A 20,089-nucleotide genomic window follows, 5' to 3' on the forward strand; every position below is an offset into this window, starting at 1 on the left:
ACAAGATTCGGCACTTGCTGCATTAGCAGAAGTATTTACCTTCTCTACTGGGCGTTGTTGGATAACACTGCCTCCTTCGAGATCAGTGTCACTCTCAAAACAATAATTGTAACTATGCAATTCTTAATTTCTATATTTATTTATTTGTGTGACTTATGGATTTAATAATGCAGTAATGCCTATCAATAATTATTATGTATTACATATTGCAATAACATCTATTTGTGTTAATAATTGAATTATTTAATTATTGTTACATAGTTCACTACGATTGCGTTATTTGTTATTTTTTCAATTGTGGCTTTGCGCTACAGATCAGATGCCAGGGTTTAGAACATTCACTTAAAACACTTCTATATTGGTTGTTCCTACTTTCTGCAACCCCCGACGCCAGGAGCCTTTAATGTACAGTCCACATCAATAAATGAATACACTAGTTACAAATACATTCATAAGTTGCTCTGTTAGTGAGATAAAGGTGTAATACCAGTGCAACAAGTGATACGGGACGCAGTTTGTCCGTAATTTGGACAGTGTAGGATGACAGCGAATTATGTGGCTGGATTTCGACCTCCAGTGCTAAGAGCGCGTGAGGTTGGGCTCGCTTGCAGAGCTCACTTGCCATGGGCATTTTGAACTTTTACGCCTCACCACTTCCAAATGTCACCATCCGCCATTGCTATTGTGTATGCATATTACTCACAGCGGCAGCTTAATTAGTTTTACAAAAAAGGCAGTTGTAAACATAAATTTAATTGATAAACACATCAAAACAAAATGTGCACCCTTTAATTCTCTTCGGTCGTTTAGAGAAAAAAAAATCCGTTTTCAATGTTACCAATGTAAAATAGTCAACTATAACATGAATGCTACATCTTTTTAAGGGGAGTAGATGAATGCCCGGCATGATTATCAGTTGCTTCATGAATGATTTGACGGTGCGCAACTTTTCAAATAATTCAAATAAAACGGTGCTTTCAAAAGCTAAGCATGCAGTTAATTTAAACATATTTAACGTTCAGCAACCTTAGCTAGGAGCGCGGAGAAGGCCAAACAAAGAGCCCGTTGCTTTTTCTCAAAGATAAGACACAGGATCTCTCTAACATCAGAATTTAGAGCGGGAAGTTGTTCTGCCTCACTCGAGAGCAACTATTAGGTTTTAATGTTGATTGTAAGCACTGATTCAGCATGGAGCGCTGCATGCCCCGCTTCATAATGCACAGACTGCTAGAAGGCGCTGGTGCATGCATGTGTGTGGGGCGGGTATCTGAGATCCTGCTTCAAAAAATGAAGGGAAAACACGTGGATCCATTAAATTGATCTACCGGGGTGCTGGGGTCGACCAGAGGCGCTTTCTGATGCAGTACATTCCCTGGGAGGATGTGTCACTGATGAACTCTGAAGAGAGGATCTGGGCTTGACTGGAGTGGCATTGTCTAATTAGAGGTTTGCAGCCCTTCACGATGAGGGTTGTTTGGGTTCGGTGGATAAGTGAAGCAGTATGATTGACTAAGATAATAAAGGTAAACCTTGTTGGCACAGGAAGGAATTATTTAGCTCAGAAGCTACTTTCAAGGGTTATGATGATCAAGAGATTTTGTATGTTCCGGAGATTGAGCTGCCCAAGCTGATGCAAGAATCACCTCTTGTAATAGCCGAAATGTGTAATTTGCAAACAGCAAGTTGGAACATTGAAGTCAGGGTCTCATCTCTGAAAAGCTAATCATATTTGAGGTTACTAATACCAGAATTGAGAACATATAAAAGGTAGCATTACATAGACACTGGCCTTAGCGTTACAGCATTAAACAAAGGTGGCAGAGTTACAGGCAGAACATAACTCCTTCCATTAATTTCAGAACTACTCATGAACGTCAGTGGTTCTAATGGAATTTAAGGTTTCAGTTGAAAGACACATGTAGAGTCTCTAATCTGAAGGTCTTTGGGTCAACAGTGGTCTTAGGAAACAAATACTAGAAATAATTATTTCAGCAGTTTGAGAATGCTGCGGTTATATTGAAGGAATACACAAGAACGTCAGTGGTTCTCTTTGAATCATCCACAGTCTCTAAGCTTGGGTTTCTTATAAGAGAGATAAGTAGCTGAACTACATATTTCAGCAGTTGCAGCATTCTGAGATAATGTCGATGGATACCTCTCTAGATGTTTAAGTGTGGGAAATGCTCAGTCTCCCCACAGGAGGTCCAGAGGGTAGGACTGGGGTTGAAATCTGCAAGAGAAAATGATTTTATTGTGATGGCAGTCACAATCCAAAGAATTTTGATTTGCTGCATAAAGATGATGTGGCTGTTTGGGAATCTTTATATACAAACGAGGAGACGGGTAATGCAAACTGTTAGGAGATGGTTAGCCAACCTGGGGATTGAAGGATATGTTTGAAAACCGTTTAACTTCTCTAAACTCTACCATTTCTCTTGTTGCTGTTACTGGTAATGTGTGCTTGGCATAGGCTTTGGAGAGGAGATTGGGGAGTGCATCTTTGAAAAAACGACCACAATTGCTATGGGTCTGATCTAGTCTCTCGTACAAATAATTTATATAAACCAGCAAAGTAATTTCACTTGGTTAAACATAACGCTCACAGGAACCTCTAAGCTAAATTTACAAATATGCAATTCAAATTATAAATGTAATCGATAATCTGAAAACAAATGTGTATACTTGAATTTTTTCAGGTACTGTAATAGGAGTGGTTATTTACACTGGAAAAGAGACTAGAAGTGTAATGAACACCTCAAATCCAAAGAACAAGGTATGGTTTAGTGATTTTTATACGTATGATTTTTTTCATATTTCTTATTTTCTAGTCCCTCAATTAATGGCTTTGATTTGTTTTTAAAACTGTCTACGCATATCGGTATTTCTATGCTGTATTAATTAACAAGTGCTAAAACCAAGAGTGTGATTTTAGAAGATTGCTAATTGAGTTTTAAAAAGTTTGCACAATCTATGATTTTGTTATCAAATGGCAGTTAACGGTCAAGTCCTGTTACCTTACCTTACCTTTGAAAACCATAGTTCACCCTCTTACAGCCATCATGCTCTTACGTAAATAAAACAAGCATTTGCAATGCAATAGGTCTTGCATTAGGAAAGTTTGAGCTATTGGTATTGTAAATGACACATTTATTATTACGTGTTGGTTTTGAAAATAGCTAAATTAAAATCTTTGTCATTTACAATGCCTATAGTTATAACTTCGCAAATGTGACACCTATAGCAATGGCTTTTATAATAATTAATGCTTAAATATTATTGTTATTGTTATTGTTATTTATAATAGGCTTTCCAATTTTGCCCTCACACTCAGGGTGAAAAAGAAATGAACTCTGCAGCAGTTCAACCCTCCACTGCCTTTGATGTAACTACAAAGAGACTTGTTATAGTACATTCACAGTCTCATCATTTTATAATTGAAGCATTTCCAATATTCTATACAAAGAAGCCACATTTGTTGCCTATTTATCTTATGCAGCTAATACCCATCGACAAAACCATTAGTCCAGGCTTATTGTAGGTGTAATGATACCTGTATTATATGTCTGGATGCAATGACAGAGCAGCAAAATACCAGTAGAGTGGTAAACTATGCTAAGCATAGATTTTTAGCTTAGGTGTTTCTAATCTACGACCTGCATTATATCAAACACGCCTCTTTGATACCCGCCCCCCATTTTTTTCATCCCACTTAAAGCTCTGTCAATAGGGAAATGTCACATAAGCAAACTGAGAACTTGACAACTATGTTCTTTTATAGACCATGTTTTCCTGTTATTTAGGTCACTTATATGAACCGCAATGCCTTTGCACTGTTACTCCCAGAATGCACTGGATTGTAACACGACATCCTTGGTGCCCATCCGCTCCATGTCTCCCCTTAGAAATAAATACCCTCCATCCATTGGTCCAAAATACCCGTAGTTTGTAGTTCAGTGAAAAAATATTTATTGACATAATATAAACTCTAAAACTAACCCTGTAATATAGTTAAAACCTGGGAGCGGCCCATTCATTTGAATTTTATGTCTGAAATATGCACGATCCGTGCGTGGTCACCACTTTTCAAAAGTGAAAACCTAATTAATTGCTAACTTTATCTCGAAAATGAGCTTTGCAAATGAGACCTGCCTGGCCGGTCAGGGCAGCTCGTGGTATTTTGGAAGGGGTGACAAGCAGAGGGTTGGGGTGATGAGGGGAACGAGGGAAGGAAGACGTGTTGAGAGGGGGAGGGAAGGAAGAACAAAGGTTAAAAGAGCAGATGTGATCAGAGGGGAAGATCAGGGTGAGCATGAAAAAAGCATGAATGAGAATTTGAGGCGGGGGGGGCAGAAGGAACAACACCATGGAAGAAAGACAGGATTTAGAGCCATAAAAGTAGTCATCATTGCCAGATTCCGTTGGGGATACAGACAAACGTGGAAGGAAGGAAGGTTGACATTATAGTGGGATGAGCATATCGTTTGCTCAAGTAAAAGAAACAAAGTTAACATAGGTTCAGCTTCAGCACGAAACCTCTGCTAGTTGTGGGATATTGACTTTGCGAGTTAGTGAGAGCGCCTCTCATTACATACTATAACCTATTTGATTGGGTGCTAACGCGTTCTTAGTCCAGCCCGATGCCACTCCAAACACGCTTCTTCCCCTCAAATTCTCAAAACACACATTTACAAAAATAATTCAGCACACTGTTATGACTTAAGCAAAACCCCTGAAAGCGTTTCTGAATTCCAAGTGTATATGATGTATTGTCGATGTTTTGCAGCTTTCCCAGCAGGGTAGCTGCATTGGCTGAAGCCCAAGAGGCTGCCTTTCTTACAATACTGTCGGGGGAGGATCATGTAACCTGCCAAAGACAGCCGGCTGTAGAGGAGACCGGCAGGGGCGCAAGAGAGGCAGGGAGACGGAGCATCGCCGAGAGACCGAGGAGAGGGGTGGTTCAGCAGCAAGAGAGAAGGGAGAGGAAAAGCAAAGGGAGACAGAGGGAGAGAAAGGGAGAAGGTACAGAGAGATAGAGAGAGGATAGAGACAGAGACAAAGGAGACAGCGGGAGGGAGGGGGAAGAAGGCAGAGAGAACAAGCTTAAACTTGTTAGCAAGCACCTCATCTGCCAATTCATGGCACTTGGATTGGGCCAGCTGAAACGAAGAGCCCCTGCCAACCACTGAGACCCGGTGCATACTCTGGAAAACTGCATGAGGTGCGGTCTGTCCCCTCTATAAAGAAGTGAGGTCGGATTCTGTCTGGGTGACCACCCCGCCGACAGCTGTGTAGGAGATTATGGTCACACACCAATTACTCAGCGATGTATAATCATGAGGGTCTGATATTTGCATATATATTTAATGGGACAACTATGTTGGACTCCTCCGTGTGTGGTTTGTTAGCTTTTAACCGCAAATAAGGTCCCCTTCCCGAAGCAGATTCAATGGCAACAGCTACACTCTCAAGCAATGCGGTAGTCATTTCAATTAGCAACGGTTGTCTTTTTAGCGAATAGCGAGAAACTAAGGTAGCTCAGCGGACTAAACCCCTACTTGGAGAGGTGGAGGTAACTGGTTAGAAACTCCGACTCAGCCTTTCATCCTTGGCAAGTCGATAACAGGCTTCCATTAAGCACTGATCAGAACACATGTCATTATGATTTAAGAGTGACGCCGTGTTATTCTGACACAGTTTTTAAACGCTGCTTCCCTTTGCATGATGCAGAAGCCTGCTGCAGCACAGACGACTTGTAAAGGAAAGTACAAACCCAGTGAACGCATTCCACTTGTTTGCCCAAAAGCGAATCTAGTCATCTATCTGTACGCACGCGAGTCTGACTAGCTATACAAAAGACCTAAACGGCACGAACTGTGTAATGTTTAGAGTATGCAGGGCCAGCTTCGGACACGTTTCATGTGGTGATGGCAGAACAATTGGAATGCTGGTGTTGCTCATTATTCAGAGAGCGCAATCAATATTCTTTAAAGACAGAATCCATTTTTTACATTTGCGGTGTCACGAAGCCAGCAACAGTGCAACTCAATTATTTTGCTTCTACAAACGGCAGTATGCAAATCGCCTCAAAAAGCCAGCTGCAGAGAGGAGCCGCGGCCAAAGATCCGTTTTCTAATGAGGTCTATGACCTATTGACTTTTTTCTTTGTTATACAGTTTTTCTGCCAAATGAGCTGCACACGTTAACAAGCAAGAAGGGAAGAAATCAAACAAAGAAATGACAGGCAAGATAAAAGGACAAGCTCTTGGCATTGCTGTGGGGAGTGGGAAGGAGAAATGCGAGTAGTGTGAAGCAGTGGGCGGGGAAGCAGATCCCTTTGAAGCTGCTGGGCAAAAATGCGAGTCACGGCCTGGCGGCCGTGAAGTGTGAAGCAGTGGGCGGGGAGGCAGGAGCAAGCAAATGGTAAGGGGAGCCTTTGAAGAGCAAGGCAGGGGGATAGAAGCGCGTTCACGAGCATGTACACTTCTACAAATACGCATTGTGAACTCAGCTTTGTGGTTTGACGGCAATAGGTCTCTCTACGAGACCTAAAAAGCAGTATTTGTAAAGCACAAACAATTGCCCGAAGGCGTCAAGACGCTGGGGCCATCGGGAAGATTAGGCGAGGTATTGCCCAGAGTCACATGGTGGTGAGTTGACCTGCCGCCGGGGCCGAGGATCGCACCCTGAGCCCCTGTGTTATGGCGTCAGTCGCCATGGTCACTGCGCCACACCTCTTCCCTAAGACATGCATGTTTGGCTTATAAACAGGCAGGCACACTTGCTGCCTTTGTTTAATTTCCATGGTTATTTTTAATTATATTTCTAAAGTGTATTCTCTGGGTGTTAATGTCACTGGACGCTTACTTGGTATTTGCATCTATTTAACATGACCAATTCGGCGATGACATATTGGCAACGTTTATGGTGGTAATTTGCATTGGAGAGTGCTAATGAAGTACCTATGCAAGTATTGTGTAAGGGAAACTTGACGCATTTTGTTAGGTGTTTGGAAAGTATTCGAACTCAGATTCAATAAAGCTGTGATGCTACAGTGTTTTGCAGGCCAAAGGTTGCGCCCCAGAGGAAATATTTCATGGGCGTCAGTTAGGGGGTAGCCATGGATCGGATCTGTTACCCCTTACATGCCGTTTGGTAGCCGTGGTTTCAGAACTCTTAAAAGCAGCATCAGAAAGAGGAATATATTGAGACCACTAAGAGACCTGTTTATTGTGTATTTCACTCCTTTTCCTAGCCGATTGCCACTAATGTGAGGCTGGTGATTAGCTGGGTGGTAAGATAAAGGGACACCAAAGCGATGATGTTATTTGGGGTGAGGAGGATACTGCATGTTTGAATCTGGTGAATCGACGACGTTCATGAAATATTTCCTGTCATTAACTTTATCGTTGTACTTCATTTGTTACTGACAACTTTGTCTTCCTAGTGGGACAATGAAAATAGATACAATACATATTCTTATCTCTTTTTTTTTTAAACTTCTTTTTTTTGTATTTCCATATACATACAACCAGTAGCACATCCATCAGTGCTTACATATTATGATGCAATCTATTCATGACTACAATCCATGAAGATACATAGTTTTAGGGTTCAAAATATTACTGAGCAACGTGCACCAACATGTGGGTAAATGACCAAAAGGCAATCGTACATGAGACAGTGTGACTTACATATCTCTTGTTTCCAGCGATCTCAGCCAACACATCATTTCCATCTCTAAGCCTGCAATCCTAACAGAGTGTCCTGTGCTAATATGTAGTTTGCAGAGTAATGTCATGTCTAGTATTTTCTTCTTTAGTGTGTTACAAGTCCCGCGGGTGAGTAAGTGGTAACATGTAAGTGGGGCCCAATAGTCTCTGGGTCGCGATGCGCCCGGCAGTAGTTCTGCATATGTGGCTAGTCTCTCTTGGCAATGAACTAAGTCATCAATCCACTTCTTAAATTTGGGCGCCCGTTCTCTTCCCCAATGGCAGGCCACCCGCCTCTTAGCCATGAGTAGCGCAAGAGCGACGTATTTGTGATGCGCTGCCTGTAGTGGTCTAATATAGCCTAGCAGGGCCATAACTGGGATGGGCTCAACTCGTGTATTGACCATCTCCGTCAGAGCCGCAAACACTTGCTCCCAATAGTCCCTCACCCCAGGGCACTCCCAGGCTAGATGCAGAAACCCCGCTCCAGGGGCCCTACACCTATCACATCTGTCAGAGTCTCATAAGCGGTACTTGTGCAGCCTTACAGGGGTGCAGTATATTCTATGTTGGAATTTATAGTATATGATGCTGTGCCTGCTGCTGGCTGATGCTCGCTCGGTGAGCAGCAGCACTCCCACTGTTCATCTGTTAAGGCATATTTAAGAAGAGATAAAGCAATTGGGGGAGTATCACCATTTTAATTAAGGATTCTCTTCCCGCCATGGAAAGAGGCAACGTGATCCAGCGGGTAACTTTGTCCGCTATTCGAGTTATAGCAGTGCCATAGTTCGACCTCATAAGTTCCTCTCTATCCTTAGTGACGTGTATTCCCAGATATCGCAATTCCTCATTGCACCACTCTGAAGGGTAATCCATCGGGAATCGGGTTGTCGCAGTCGTCAATGGGGAAATGCTCGATTTCCCCCAGTTTATCTGTATCCCTGATAGTTTCCCAAAAACTATAAATTCTCTGAGTAGTGAATTTATATTCTGCTGAGGCTAATATCATCTGCATATAATGATATAAGTATTTGCCGCATGTTACAACGTAGCGCCTTCTCTTTCTGGTGGTAATATAGCAAAAAGTGTCCTCAAGTTGTGGGAAGTGGCCCTCCCGGGTACAAATCCTGACTGGTCAGGCAGAATCAGATGTTCCATCAACAGGCTCAGTCTGTTGGCAATGAGTTTTGCTAAAATGTTGGCGTCGCAATTAAGTAGAAAAGGCGGCCTATAGGAGTTGCAGTGTCTGGGAGATTTTTCTGGCTTCAGTAATGAAATTATGAGTGCCTCCCTCATGGATGGCGGCAAAGATCCCACCTCAAGTGATTCTTCAAATACTTCCCGAAGGATGGGAGCCATTAAGTCTATATATGTTTTATAGAATTCCACTGGAATGCCGTTCGTCCCTGTGGCCCTACCCGACTGCATACCCATAATTGCCTCCCTGACTTCGTCCAATTCAAATGGAGCACATAAGAAAGTTTGTTGTACGTCGCTTAGCCAGCCTAACGCCACATCTCCCAAATAGGTGTTTAGATCTAAGGCATCCCTCCATTGTGTGGTATATAGACGGTGATAATGCAGTGTGAAGGCATTTAATATGTTGGCTGTATCACAGTAAACCATCCTATCCAAATCCTCAATCTCCAATACATACCCAACGTAACAAGGTTGTCTGAATATGCGTGCCAAAGCCTTGCCAGGTCTCTCCCCCTCACCGTAACTTCAAGCCACCCAGAATTTATTCCTAAATCTTGTTTCCCTCTGCGCTGTGTCCATATACTCTCTGAGTGTGTCCCGAAACTGGATTGGAGTAGCGGGCTCCGGGTCGGGAGCCAGGTCTGCCTCCAGCGCTTTGAGCTTTACCTCCAGTTTACTTAGTGTATTGGTTATGTCTTTAGGTACCCCCGCCCCCTTCGAGATGCAGAATCCGCGAAGTGTTACTTTGAAAGCCTCCCAAACAGTTTCCACATTGTCCACTGTCCCTTTATTGCGGTAAAAAAAGTCTTGAACTTCATCTCGCAGTTCTTCCTGAAACACCGTATCTAATAAGCTAGCGGCATAAAGCCGCCAAGGAGTGCCCGGTACAGTGAATTCGGAACACAATAGAGTAAGCGCCACCGGTGCGTGGTCTGAATAGGTTCTGGCCAAATGTTGTACCTGGGACACTGCTGGACCTAACCCTCTGGACAGAAACCAATAGTCCAACCATGCCCATGTTGCTGCCTGCGCAGTAAATCGTAAATCGTAAATCATACGTTCTTGTATAGCACCTTTCATCGTAAGGTCTCAAGGCGCTTGCTTTGGGAACCAGTCCTGGCCTTTCCCTGCGAGATTACCCCTACTAGGCATCCCCAAGGTGAAGACCAGGCATCCCATCGCGGTGGGGCCTTAGTGGAGATTAAGTAAGCTATTGCCCAGAGTTGCAGAGTGTGAACCCACGATTCAAGTAGGCACAGAGGCGAGAATTATCGAGTCCGTGGACATTTTAAGCTCAAGGCCCTGCCGCATCGGGGATTGAATCCTGGTCCTGGGTCTGACCTCTGCATTAGGGACTGCCTCCTCTAACCGGTGAGCCACACATCGCAGTGAAGTGTGTTCAATTACGGGCATGTGGGTGCATATGTCGCCATGCATCTACTAGCTGATACGTGGTTACAGTGTCCTGCAAAATATCTCGCGCTTTGGTATAGTGGTGTGGGGCAGGTTGCAACCTATCCATCCCAGGATTATATGCTACATTAAAGTCACCCCCTATATAATGTGACTGGATCCTACGTCAAATATCTTGGCCCACAGTGAGGTATAAAATTCCGGGTCATCGACATTAGGCCCATAGCAACAGACCAGTGTGACAGAGACAGTACCCAGTCTGCCCCAGGCCAGACAGTAGCGACCTTGTGAGTCTACCATGGTACCCGCCAGATGGAATGGCACATTTTTTCCTATAAGGATAGGAGTTCCCCTTGCATATGAGGAATAGGAAGAAAAGACTCTGTGCCCTGCCCATTTACTTGCGAAGACAATTGGCTTTTGAGGTGCAAAGTGTGTTTCTTGTAGCATGGCTATATGTGTATGATGCCTCAGTGAATGCAGCCCCTCCAGTATGCTCTATTGTCTAACAATGCCAAAATACGCACACGATGCTCTGCCATTGTCTCGTCCTCTGCTACCATAACAACATTAATAAAACATTCCTGTTGCACATTCCTTTTACAACATTCAAAACATGCCCCAACCCGTCCCCCCTCCACCCACTGAGGCAGCCCCAACTTGCCAGTACTAGTCCCCTGCCCTTCCCTCCCTCAAACCAACCAAAAACTGAACCATCCCTGTAATCCCTGCAAACAACCATGCAGAGAAAATTCTTGGGGGAATACCCTTCGGGGGTCATTTCTAGGTGGCAACACGAAACCTCCGCACCCCCAGAGCTCTCCAATGTTGGAACGCCCAGGATCTGGGGGGTAGAGGGCGCCCAGCGTTAGTAGGTATAGCTCAATGGGCATTCTGTGAAAGTGCTTGTGCGCCTCCTAACACTTGAGTTCCGCTTCAAACCTACTGCATTCCCAAAGTCTTCTTGTTACTAGATAGTGACAGTGAAGAACACTTTCATAACGAATCTTCCTCAGCTTCTGCCAGCCCGGATTGCTGTGACGTTGCTCCGCCGTTGTCAGTTCGATTTGTGCGCTGGACGTATTTTAAGAACTCCTCCACCTGTTGCGGCTTGGTGAAAAATCTCTGCTTTCCCTGGTGCATAGCCCTAAGACGTGCCGGGTACAATAGTGCGTAATCAATCTGCACCTTCCTCAACTTACTCTTAACATCTAGAAAGGATGTATGTCATTACAACGCATGCTTTTACAACGCATGCCATTACGACGCAACTTTTACAACGCAAGTTTTTACAACAACTTGCTTTGGGGGGCGCTGGATAGTGAATAGTTTAATTTACTATTCCAACTCCATTCCCAGTGGATAGTAGGGAAGGTGCTGGATAGTAATTAAACTATACCCTATCCTAGAGCACCCTCCAGCTCAATTCGTTGTAATGACTTGCGTTGTAAAAGTTGCGTCGTAATGGTAATGCGTTGTAAAAGTTGCGTTGTAAAGGATGTTTCCCTCTAGAAATTTACGGCGTTCCTCTTGCACCACGGGCTTGAAAACCGGGTATATCGAAAAAGTGTTCCCTTCATAGGACAGTGTCTGCTTGCTTCTTGCTGCGTGCAGGGCCACATCACGGTCTCTATAGTTCAGAAGGCTCGCGATTATGGGACGCGGAGTGCTTCCTGGGGGCGGCCGCGGACCAAGGGATCTATGGGCCCGTTCTGCTATAAATTGATTTGAAAACGATTCAGCTCCTATCCCTGCCACCAGCATTTTTTCAACATAGTCCTCAATTTGTCCCGTGTTGGTTGACTCTGGAATTCCAATCACATAAATATTATTGCGCCTACTGCGAGCCTCCAAGTCTTCGTTCTTTGCCGCGATTATTTTGGGCAGTTTATCCATGTGGGCGATCCGTGTAGTATTCCTGGCCATCGAGTCTTCTGCGTCTGAAATGCGCCTCTCAATTTCCTTTATTCGGTCCTCATGCCCTTCCAACTTGTGCTTTATGGCGTCCATACGAGAGGACATGCGATCTACCTTATCCACAATGGTGGCAAAACCTTGCCTAACTTCCTGTAGGATGCTCTGCACATCGGCAACTTGCGTCGTGGTAGCGTTTGAGCTTCCCCCCTCCATCAGGGTCACGATCATCTTGTCCAACGCGGGTCCCCTTTTTCGCAGCTTCAAAGTTCAGCTTAGGCTGTCGAGTATCTGGTTTCCCCATGCCGTCTCACTGGTGGTGGGGCACAATGAGTTGTATCTGTGTCTGCGCATGCTCGGCTTCTAGCAGCACAGGTCACTGCCCTTGTGACCGTAACCAATCGTTGAGACGCTTCTGCTGGGCCTAGGAATGCCTCTCAGCGCACAGCGCACAGCTCGTCACTGCGCTTATTTATCGTCTAGGCTGCAAAATAGAAAGAGGGGGGGGGCAAGCTCCATAGAGAACAGCAGTTTTATCCTCGCACACACTGGTGCTCAGTGTCCCAGACAGCTACTGTAGCAGCACCGCATCAGTCTGACAAGGATTCAAAATGCCAGTTTACATGATAGCCCCCTCTCCCTCCGCCAGAAGCAAACCAGTTCACAATCTTAGTGAGGGGACCGTCCAATGCAGCTGCCCTCCCCACTATGTCTCTCTCAGGAGCCTGCTGCCCTGTCTGTCTCACGGAGAAGCAGCACGCATGGAACTCCAGTGCTCTTCCCACCTCTACTACCCTCAAGATGGCACCCTTGCAACAGTCTGTTGGGGTAATGGTGGTAGCTCCGATGTCTATGTTGTATCCAAGGTACTCGTGGGTGGCAAAAGTGCTTATTGAATCTCCGACTTCCTCCTCACCTGGACAGGGGCCCGCCGATCGCCGTCCTCACCCGCAGTGCTTTTACGTCCCGCGATCCGGCAGCAGGGAAAACAGGGGGGGGGAGCAGGCTGCAGCAATGCACACTGTCCCGCGGTCTATACCCCGTCCCCGCCCGAGTCCCCACTTGCCAGCAGGTAGCTTGGGAGGCAAAGCTCCTCCCGTACTTCAGTGGATTACAGCCCCGTAGAGATGCACCAGTGGTATGGGGTTCTCAGACCGGCACACAGGCAGCAGGAGCGCAGACACGCACAGCGCTCCTCACCGCACGCCGCTCGAGCCTCTGCCCAGCTCCCATAGTGCTGTCCGCCTCTTGCCGCAGCCTTGTTCCTCCGCACTCCGCCACTCGTAGGTCACTCTTGGCCCCGGCCAGGACTCGGGGAGGGGGGAGTTACTTTTTCCTCCGCTGTCGTGTGTCCCACTGCACCCGGCCCTGACGTCACAAGTGCAGCAGCGATCTCAAGTGGACACAGCAGCCGCGCCAGCCCTCCTCTCAGCTGCCCAGGATAGCTCGGCCAGATCATCCGCGAGCCAGACCAGGAGCTGAGTAAGCTCAATCACTTTGATTTTTGTAACGAGTCTGGTGGAGGGTTTTACCTTCCAGTTGGCCGCCTTTGAGGTGCTAGATATGTCATTAAGCAGGATAAATTACAGGATTAAAACATTGGGCTGCAGGAGCCTCAGGCGTGTGCGGCCATTTTGCATGTGCGCCACCTAGCGCCCCATATATTCTTATCTCTTACTGCAGGGAGAAAGGCTTAGGCATATTCTTATTTTCCTACTCAATGTACAGAGACTTTAAAACCTTCTGTCTGAAACATATACCTAAATATCCAAGGAAATATAGTGGTTGTCTTCTTTTTTTTTTTACAAATCTGTTTATTGATTTTAACAACTTTTAGCGCAACCAACAACCTTTACATAGCCGATCTTTAGACCCATCAATATAATATATCACAAAGTAAACATTCTCCACGTTAGGCTTCATTGTTGCCCTGATGACAACCAAGGCATGCAGAATTATAATACAGCATCTGAGGAATTCAGCCAAGGGCCCCAGATTTTAGAATTTTCCCGATGTACACCACTCACTTCATAAACAAGCACATCAATCTTTGTGCTGTAATCCATACATCTTTGCCAATCAGCGATTGTTGGGGCTGATTCATTTCGCAATAGCTTTCACCCATTGCAATGAAGGTATGAATATGGCGTGTTGCCGCCTAAGTCCTCCATAATACTTTAAAGGACTAGTTTAAGATCTAAATCTATCATTCTGCCCTGAAGCCTCCCCAGGGTACTTCAATACTATCCAATTAACTCTGCATTACCGGACATTCCCAAATCGTATAATAGTAGGCACCAATTGAGGATTTACACTAGAGGCAGTTGGATCGCCTAGTATTCTCATGTGCCAAAGCCACGTAGAATATAATATTTTTGGTGTATATACTTAAATTGGATCAGGCGGAGGCGCGAAGATATAGGCACGACCCTGGGATACATTTTGACTTCAAACTATTCTTCATCTTCAATGGTCCCCAAATCGAGTTCCCATGTGTTTCTCAGGTCCGCCAGAGGGTCTGGGGATTTAATTAAAAGAGATCTATAAAGCAGTGGAATACCTCCCCTGCCCATCTCGCCTATGACTTGTTTCACCTCCAGGGGATTAAACTTGGGAAGGAATGCCAGATTGTCAGCATATGTATGTAAAGCATGTCTCATCTGCAGATAACGGAAACAAGTAGTCACTAGATCCTGAAAGGGTTGGATATGGTCATTATTCCAGACATCTCTAAGATTAGAGGTACCAATCAGGTCCAAGCAGCGGAAGCCCAGAAGTCTCGCCATGTGCACTAGCCAGGTGCCCTGCCACAGTGGTCCGTCACCTCAGTAGATCGTTTATTAATAATATACTTTATGGCAGCCTGTCAGAACATAATATGGAGCCTTGTAACAACAGAAAGGGGTGTGAAGGGCTGTTCTGCCCCATAGCAGGTGGAATATCCATATCTCTCCAATAGGCTTAAATCTAATCCATTAGATGGGTCATGTTAGTCCCCAAATAGCAGACAGCCCATTAATTGGTATTATTTTTGGGGCCCAATAATATAGTTTAATGTCTGCCCAACCAAATCCTGTGTTGTATGGCGACAGCCAGCCCTTCTGGAGAGAAATACAGGGAATCTTATTGTCCTATTAGTAGATACTAACCATGCATTGCAGATCCGTAAAGAACTTGGATGGCATGAAATGCTGGCAATTTTGTAGGATATAGAGAAAGAGGGGAAGAGAAATCATTTTAAATGGTGCACCTTCCCGTGACAGAAAGTGGAAGTGAGACCCAAGCTTTACGATCGGATTTGACCCTGGCCAGTAGGGGAATAACGTTCCACTCCTAGTACCGAGATTGGGATTAGCATACTTCCATGCCCAGGTATCAAAAAATGATCTCCCACTTTCAGGAACCTGGTTGCAGCAGGAGATTGCTGGGAACCCCCTCTCACCAAACTAAAATGGATTTGTCCCAATTCACCCCAAGCACAGTGGCACAAAGATCACCATGAGGTGAAGAAGTGTTGCGTCTGGCTGCTGCGTGAAAAGGAGCATATCATCAACATAAAGGAAACCTTGTGCTTGTAGCCTCACCTCATCTGAAGCCACTAGCCCTTGTATCTTGATGTATCAGCTACACCAATGATTTAGTCACCAAGGCAAACAACTTAGAGGAGAGGGGGCATCCCACTGGCATAACGAAACTTGAGGGGGCCTCCCTGCAAGGTACGTGGAAGGGTCCCCTCTGGGCTCAATTTGGAGCTCTGCAGCCAGAGTGCTGTGCTGAGGGGGCCCCCGCACTGCGGGGTTGCGGGGGCCTGTGTTACACCCCTGGGGCACTGCTGATGCTTGCCCCTTTCTACCAAAGAAGGAGCAGAGAGAGCTCCATTGACTTTAACTTGTGCCTAAGGATTATATTTTCGAATTGTTTGAAGAAGGTTTAAATATATTTCTTCTTGTGCAATTTGATAATGGTGCATGGCTTCTTAAAACTGGACAAATAAGATAACTGGCATTGAATCGAACTGTAGAAATACAAACGTAGCCATCAAAATATTATTGTGCTGTGTTGACTACATGTGTAGATTGCCTTACTGACAGATCACAGACCTATGTGAGCATCAGTAAGGTATAATTCTTATTGCCTAAAATGATTTGACTAGTTTATGGACCATTAAATGTATTCCTAAGCTCAGTCTGATTTGTTAACAGGTTTCACATCAATATCTGGAGTTCTTATCTCTAAGCACCTCCTCCACATATCTACCCATATTAAACCATGCCCCATTCCTCTAATCAGGATGATCCAGTAGCTGGTAGACGAATTGAAGGCACACAAAGACCATAATGAAAAGACAAGATGAGCCGCAGGCTTCATAGTTCACATTTGCCTCTAAATAGTTCTTGACACACCCCTCCCCTTTCAGGTTGGTGGGCATGGACGGAACACTAACGCATGGCATGGCAAGTGGACGTTCGAGAGCTCTAGTCAAAGTGGTGTGCTGTCTCTCTGCATCAATGTCTGAGCCAAAATGTCATAATATTAATGTTTTTACTTCTATAACTTGGAGAATTTTGGCATAGTAGGATCTTGTGTCCCACTATTACAGCCTTATACAGATTGTGTGTCTACGAACAGAAATCTGTATCACACATTTTATGCATCTGCCCAGTGTTAAACAGTGAAAGGCATTACGGCTTTGAAACATGACTTGTGCAGAGAGAATAAGGCAATGGTTAATTTGTGCCTTTGACCACCACCAGCACTTATGTCAGGGGATGGAGACTCTGCCACCTCCTGACTCTTCACGTTTTCAGTGTATTGGTAGCTTTACCTCTGTTGAACCTCATTGGAAATAAAAGTAGGGCTATTGGTCTCTTCCTCAGCTGGTGTGCACCGGTGTGCATGATGCTCACCCACCAGGCTGAATGTTCAGCAGACGGGCAGGCCGAAGCAGATGAGGTTGGTGGCTCCAGTCATGCTGCATTCATGGCTGGCCTCCTAATTTTGGGAAATAACACTTATTATTGTTTACAAGTTAAGCAGTGGAATTAAGACACGTAATGCTATGATCCGATTCTGCCTGAATAATAACCAGTTCCAGGTACTGTACAACACGGTTAAATTAATTAATGGCGCTAGTAAATGTCTGTCAAATGGAATGAGATAACTGATTTTTCTGCTTCTGTTCTGGGCAGCTTGTGTTTTATGAGATTTTCCCAATTAATTGGTTTTAGTTTTTGTTAGTAAGGGTTAGTGATTCTACTACTTATTTTTTTTGGTACGTAAATATGAATATATGAATCCTCACCAAAGATGTTGATGTGTAGCTAAGTTTGCGTATACAGTGGCTTGATTAATTGGACTTTTTTAGGTTAAGCCTGCTACAGCACATGCACTTTTTTGCAAGACTATTGTGTGTAACAAAGGGCTTGCAGCCCGCCTGCTGCATACCATTCATTCATCATAATATTAATAACAATAATATTAACTTCTATGTCACTTCCTTTCCGTGCGGCAGGGACCAAGCATAGATTAATTCAATGTAATTAGTGCACGTTAGCTGCTCCAGAAGGTACATTTAATTTTTTTGTTGCTTCTCCTATGTTACAGCTTCGTTGTATGTTGCTTCTTCGCTCCTGCCCCCTCCCTCCCGCGTTTCTGCCTTCCTTCCTGCCCCATTGCTTCTTGCCATCCACTTACACCTTCAGTTGCAATTACCTTTAGTACAGGTTTGTGAAGCCTAAAATCCAGATCATTTTCTGCATGCATTTTTTAGGTATTCAGTTAACATGGCTTGCTGATGAAGGGTTTCTAGCCGAAACGCGCGTAGGTCCCAATCCATAAGCCATGTTGTACATGAATATACGCTAACCAAACAAGCCGTGATGCACATGAAAATCCAGTCTTCGCCCACTTCAACTCATTGTTGCAAGCCAGAAGGAATAAGAATATTCAGCCTCTAACAATTTTGATCATTGACAAAATAAATATGATCCTATATAGGCCATAAAAATATTTACTATTGAAAAATGGAATAATGTATCTACTATTGTTTATACATGCATAGAAGAAGATATCTTTTCATGGAATATTTGAACATGAACATTCACTAGGCTTGTTTCCGCACATAAATTATTAAATACTTTGAATATATATCAGAAGGATGATTGTTGAAGTGTGACTGAGTAAATAGGCTTATTCCATTATATCTCAGATGGAAGCACAAGTTCCTATAAAAAAATGCATTTTCTGATAAGTCATTTATTTAATATATATTATTATGCCTTTGCATCTCCTTTTTGATACTAATAAATAGTTTTCAGTATTAATTAGGGTCTGGGTTTCTGTACTTATACCTATATGCCCATACTTTCATCAGTTGCCTAAGTATTTATGTATACAATTGTTGTAGAGATCAATTTAAAACAATTTCAGGAGGGAGGGTGGTGATAGTGAATGTGAAGATGATACAGGTACAGCAGCAGATTCTCTTGAAAGCAAGCTGATTAAGAAGTCAACTGTTAATAGAAAATGAGAGAAACAGAGGAGGTATTCCAAAAAAGGATATACTACAGGGAGAAGAGTGTACTGTGGATACCAGACAGGGACTTGCTTGTACACCATATTGTCCACCCAGAGTTCAGGGCAAATGAAGGTAACCAAGCTGGACATCTCGAAGACTATCAAGGGACATTGTTCTCACAGTTTAGGGAACTCCCCCTAAAACCTTTAAAGTGAAAATATGAGGACACAAGCACTATGCCACTCTAGAAGACCTCATTTCCACGAGGGTTACAGACCGCTTGATTGCCTTGCCTTGTGGTGCCTTCCATTTCTCTTCCTACCTTCCCACATCCCTTTGTCCAGCTACCCTGTCAACTAGCGGTACTTAAGGGCAAAATGGGACCCACACCGCTTGTGATTAAGGAGTGTATTGTAAAGGAAAGTTTCAGTTTATTTATTTATTTATTTATTTATTTATTTGTTTACTTCATTTGTAAAGCGCTCTGTCACCTAGCAGGCATCCTGGCGCTAGCCAACTCAGAGTACAGTGTAAGAGTGTGCCAGGCAAGCAGACAACCTACTAGACTTTGGCGAACAGCCAGGTTTTTAGTCTCCTTCTAAAAAGAAGGAGATCACTGGCTTGTCTCAGTTCCAATGGGAGTCCATTCCAAAGTCTAGCAGCTGCTACTCCAAAGGTTCTACCACCTGATGTAACTTTCCTGAACCTTGGAGTCTTAACCAATCTCGCCGATGAGGAACGAAGGCTTCTAGCTGGAACATACCACTCAAACTTCCTCTGCAAGGGAACAGGTCCCAGCCTATGCAGGGCTATAAACACTAAACAGAGGGACTTAAACTGAATTCTCTGTCCCAACGGAAGCCAATGCAACTCTGCCAGGGCCAGAGAGGAAGAGGACCTTCTAGGCCAGCCTAAGGCTAGCTTGGCTGCCGTTGGCTGAATCCTGAGAAGTCTATCCAGAAGATATTTTGGAGATTCTAACAAAAGGGCAATGCAGTAATCTAATCTGCTTAGGATGGTTCTTTGTGCCACTAGCGCACACACATGGGGAGGCAATAGGGGAAAGATTTTCCGCAGAGATCTAATAATAGCCAGACAACTGCCCATCGTTCCAGTAACCTGAGCCTCGATTGTACGTTTGTTGTTAATCATGATGGCCAGGTTATGGATCTTTTCAACTTGTCTAACTACTGTCGACGTTTCGCTGGGCCAGAAGTTGCTGGGCAGCACAGAGGGAACCCTATCTGCCGAACAGTAGAGCACCTCCGTCTTGCCTGCATTAAACTGCAACGAATTTCCCTTCAGCCACAGAGCTGTGTCACGCCAGCAACAA

The 20,089-nt window shown here is 44.4% G+C and overlaps 1 protein-coding gene across 2 annotated transcripts in view; it reads left to right on the top strand.

Annotated features, from left to right (window-relative positions):
- The window catches only part of ATP9B (ATPase phospholipid transporting 9B), a 2,364,768-nt gene that overhangs the window by 1,453,790 nt on the left and 890,889 nt on the right, over positions 1-20,089 (top strand). For both annotated transcript variants that reach the window (XM_086965515.1, XM_086965516.1), the window contains exon 11: positions 2,697-2,773. In XM_086965515.1, the coding sequence (XP_086821641.1) occupies positions 2,697-2,773 (77 nt within the window). The remainder of the gene's footprint in view (positions 1-2,696; positions 2,774-20,089) is intronic.

This window comes from Lissotriton vulgaris, chromosome 4_1 (assembly GCF_964263255.1).
Source record: "Lissotriton vulgaris chromosome 4_1, aLisVul1.2, whole genome shotgun sequence".
NCBI lineage: Eukaryota > Metazoa > Chordata > Amphibia > Caudata > Salamandridae > Lissotriton > Lissotriton vulgaris.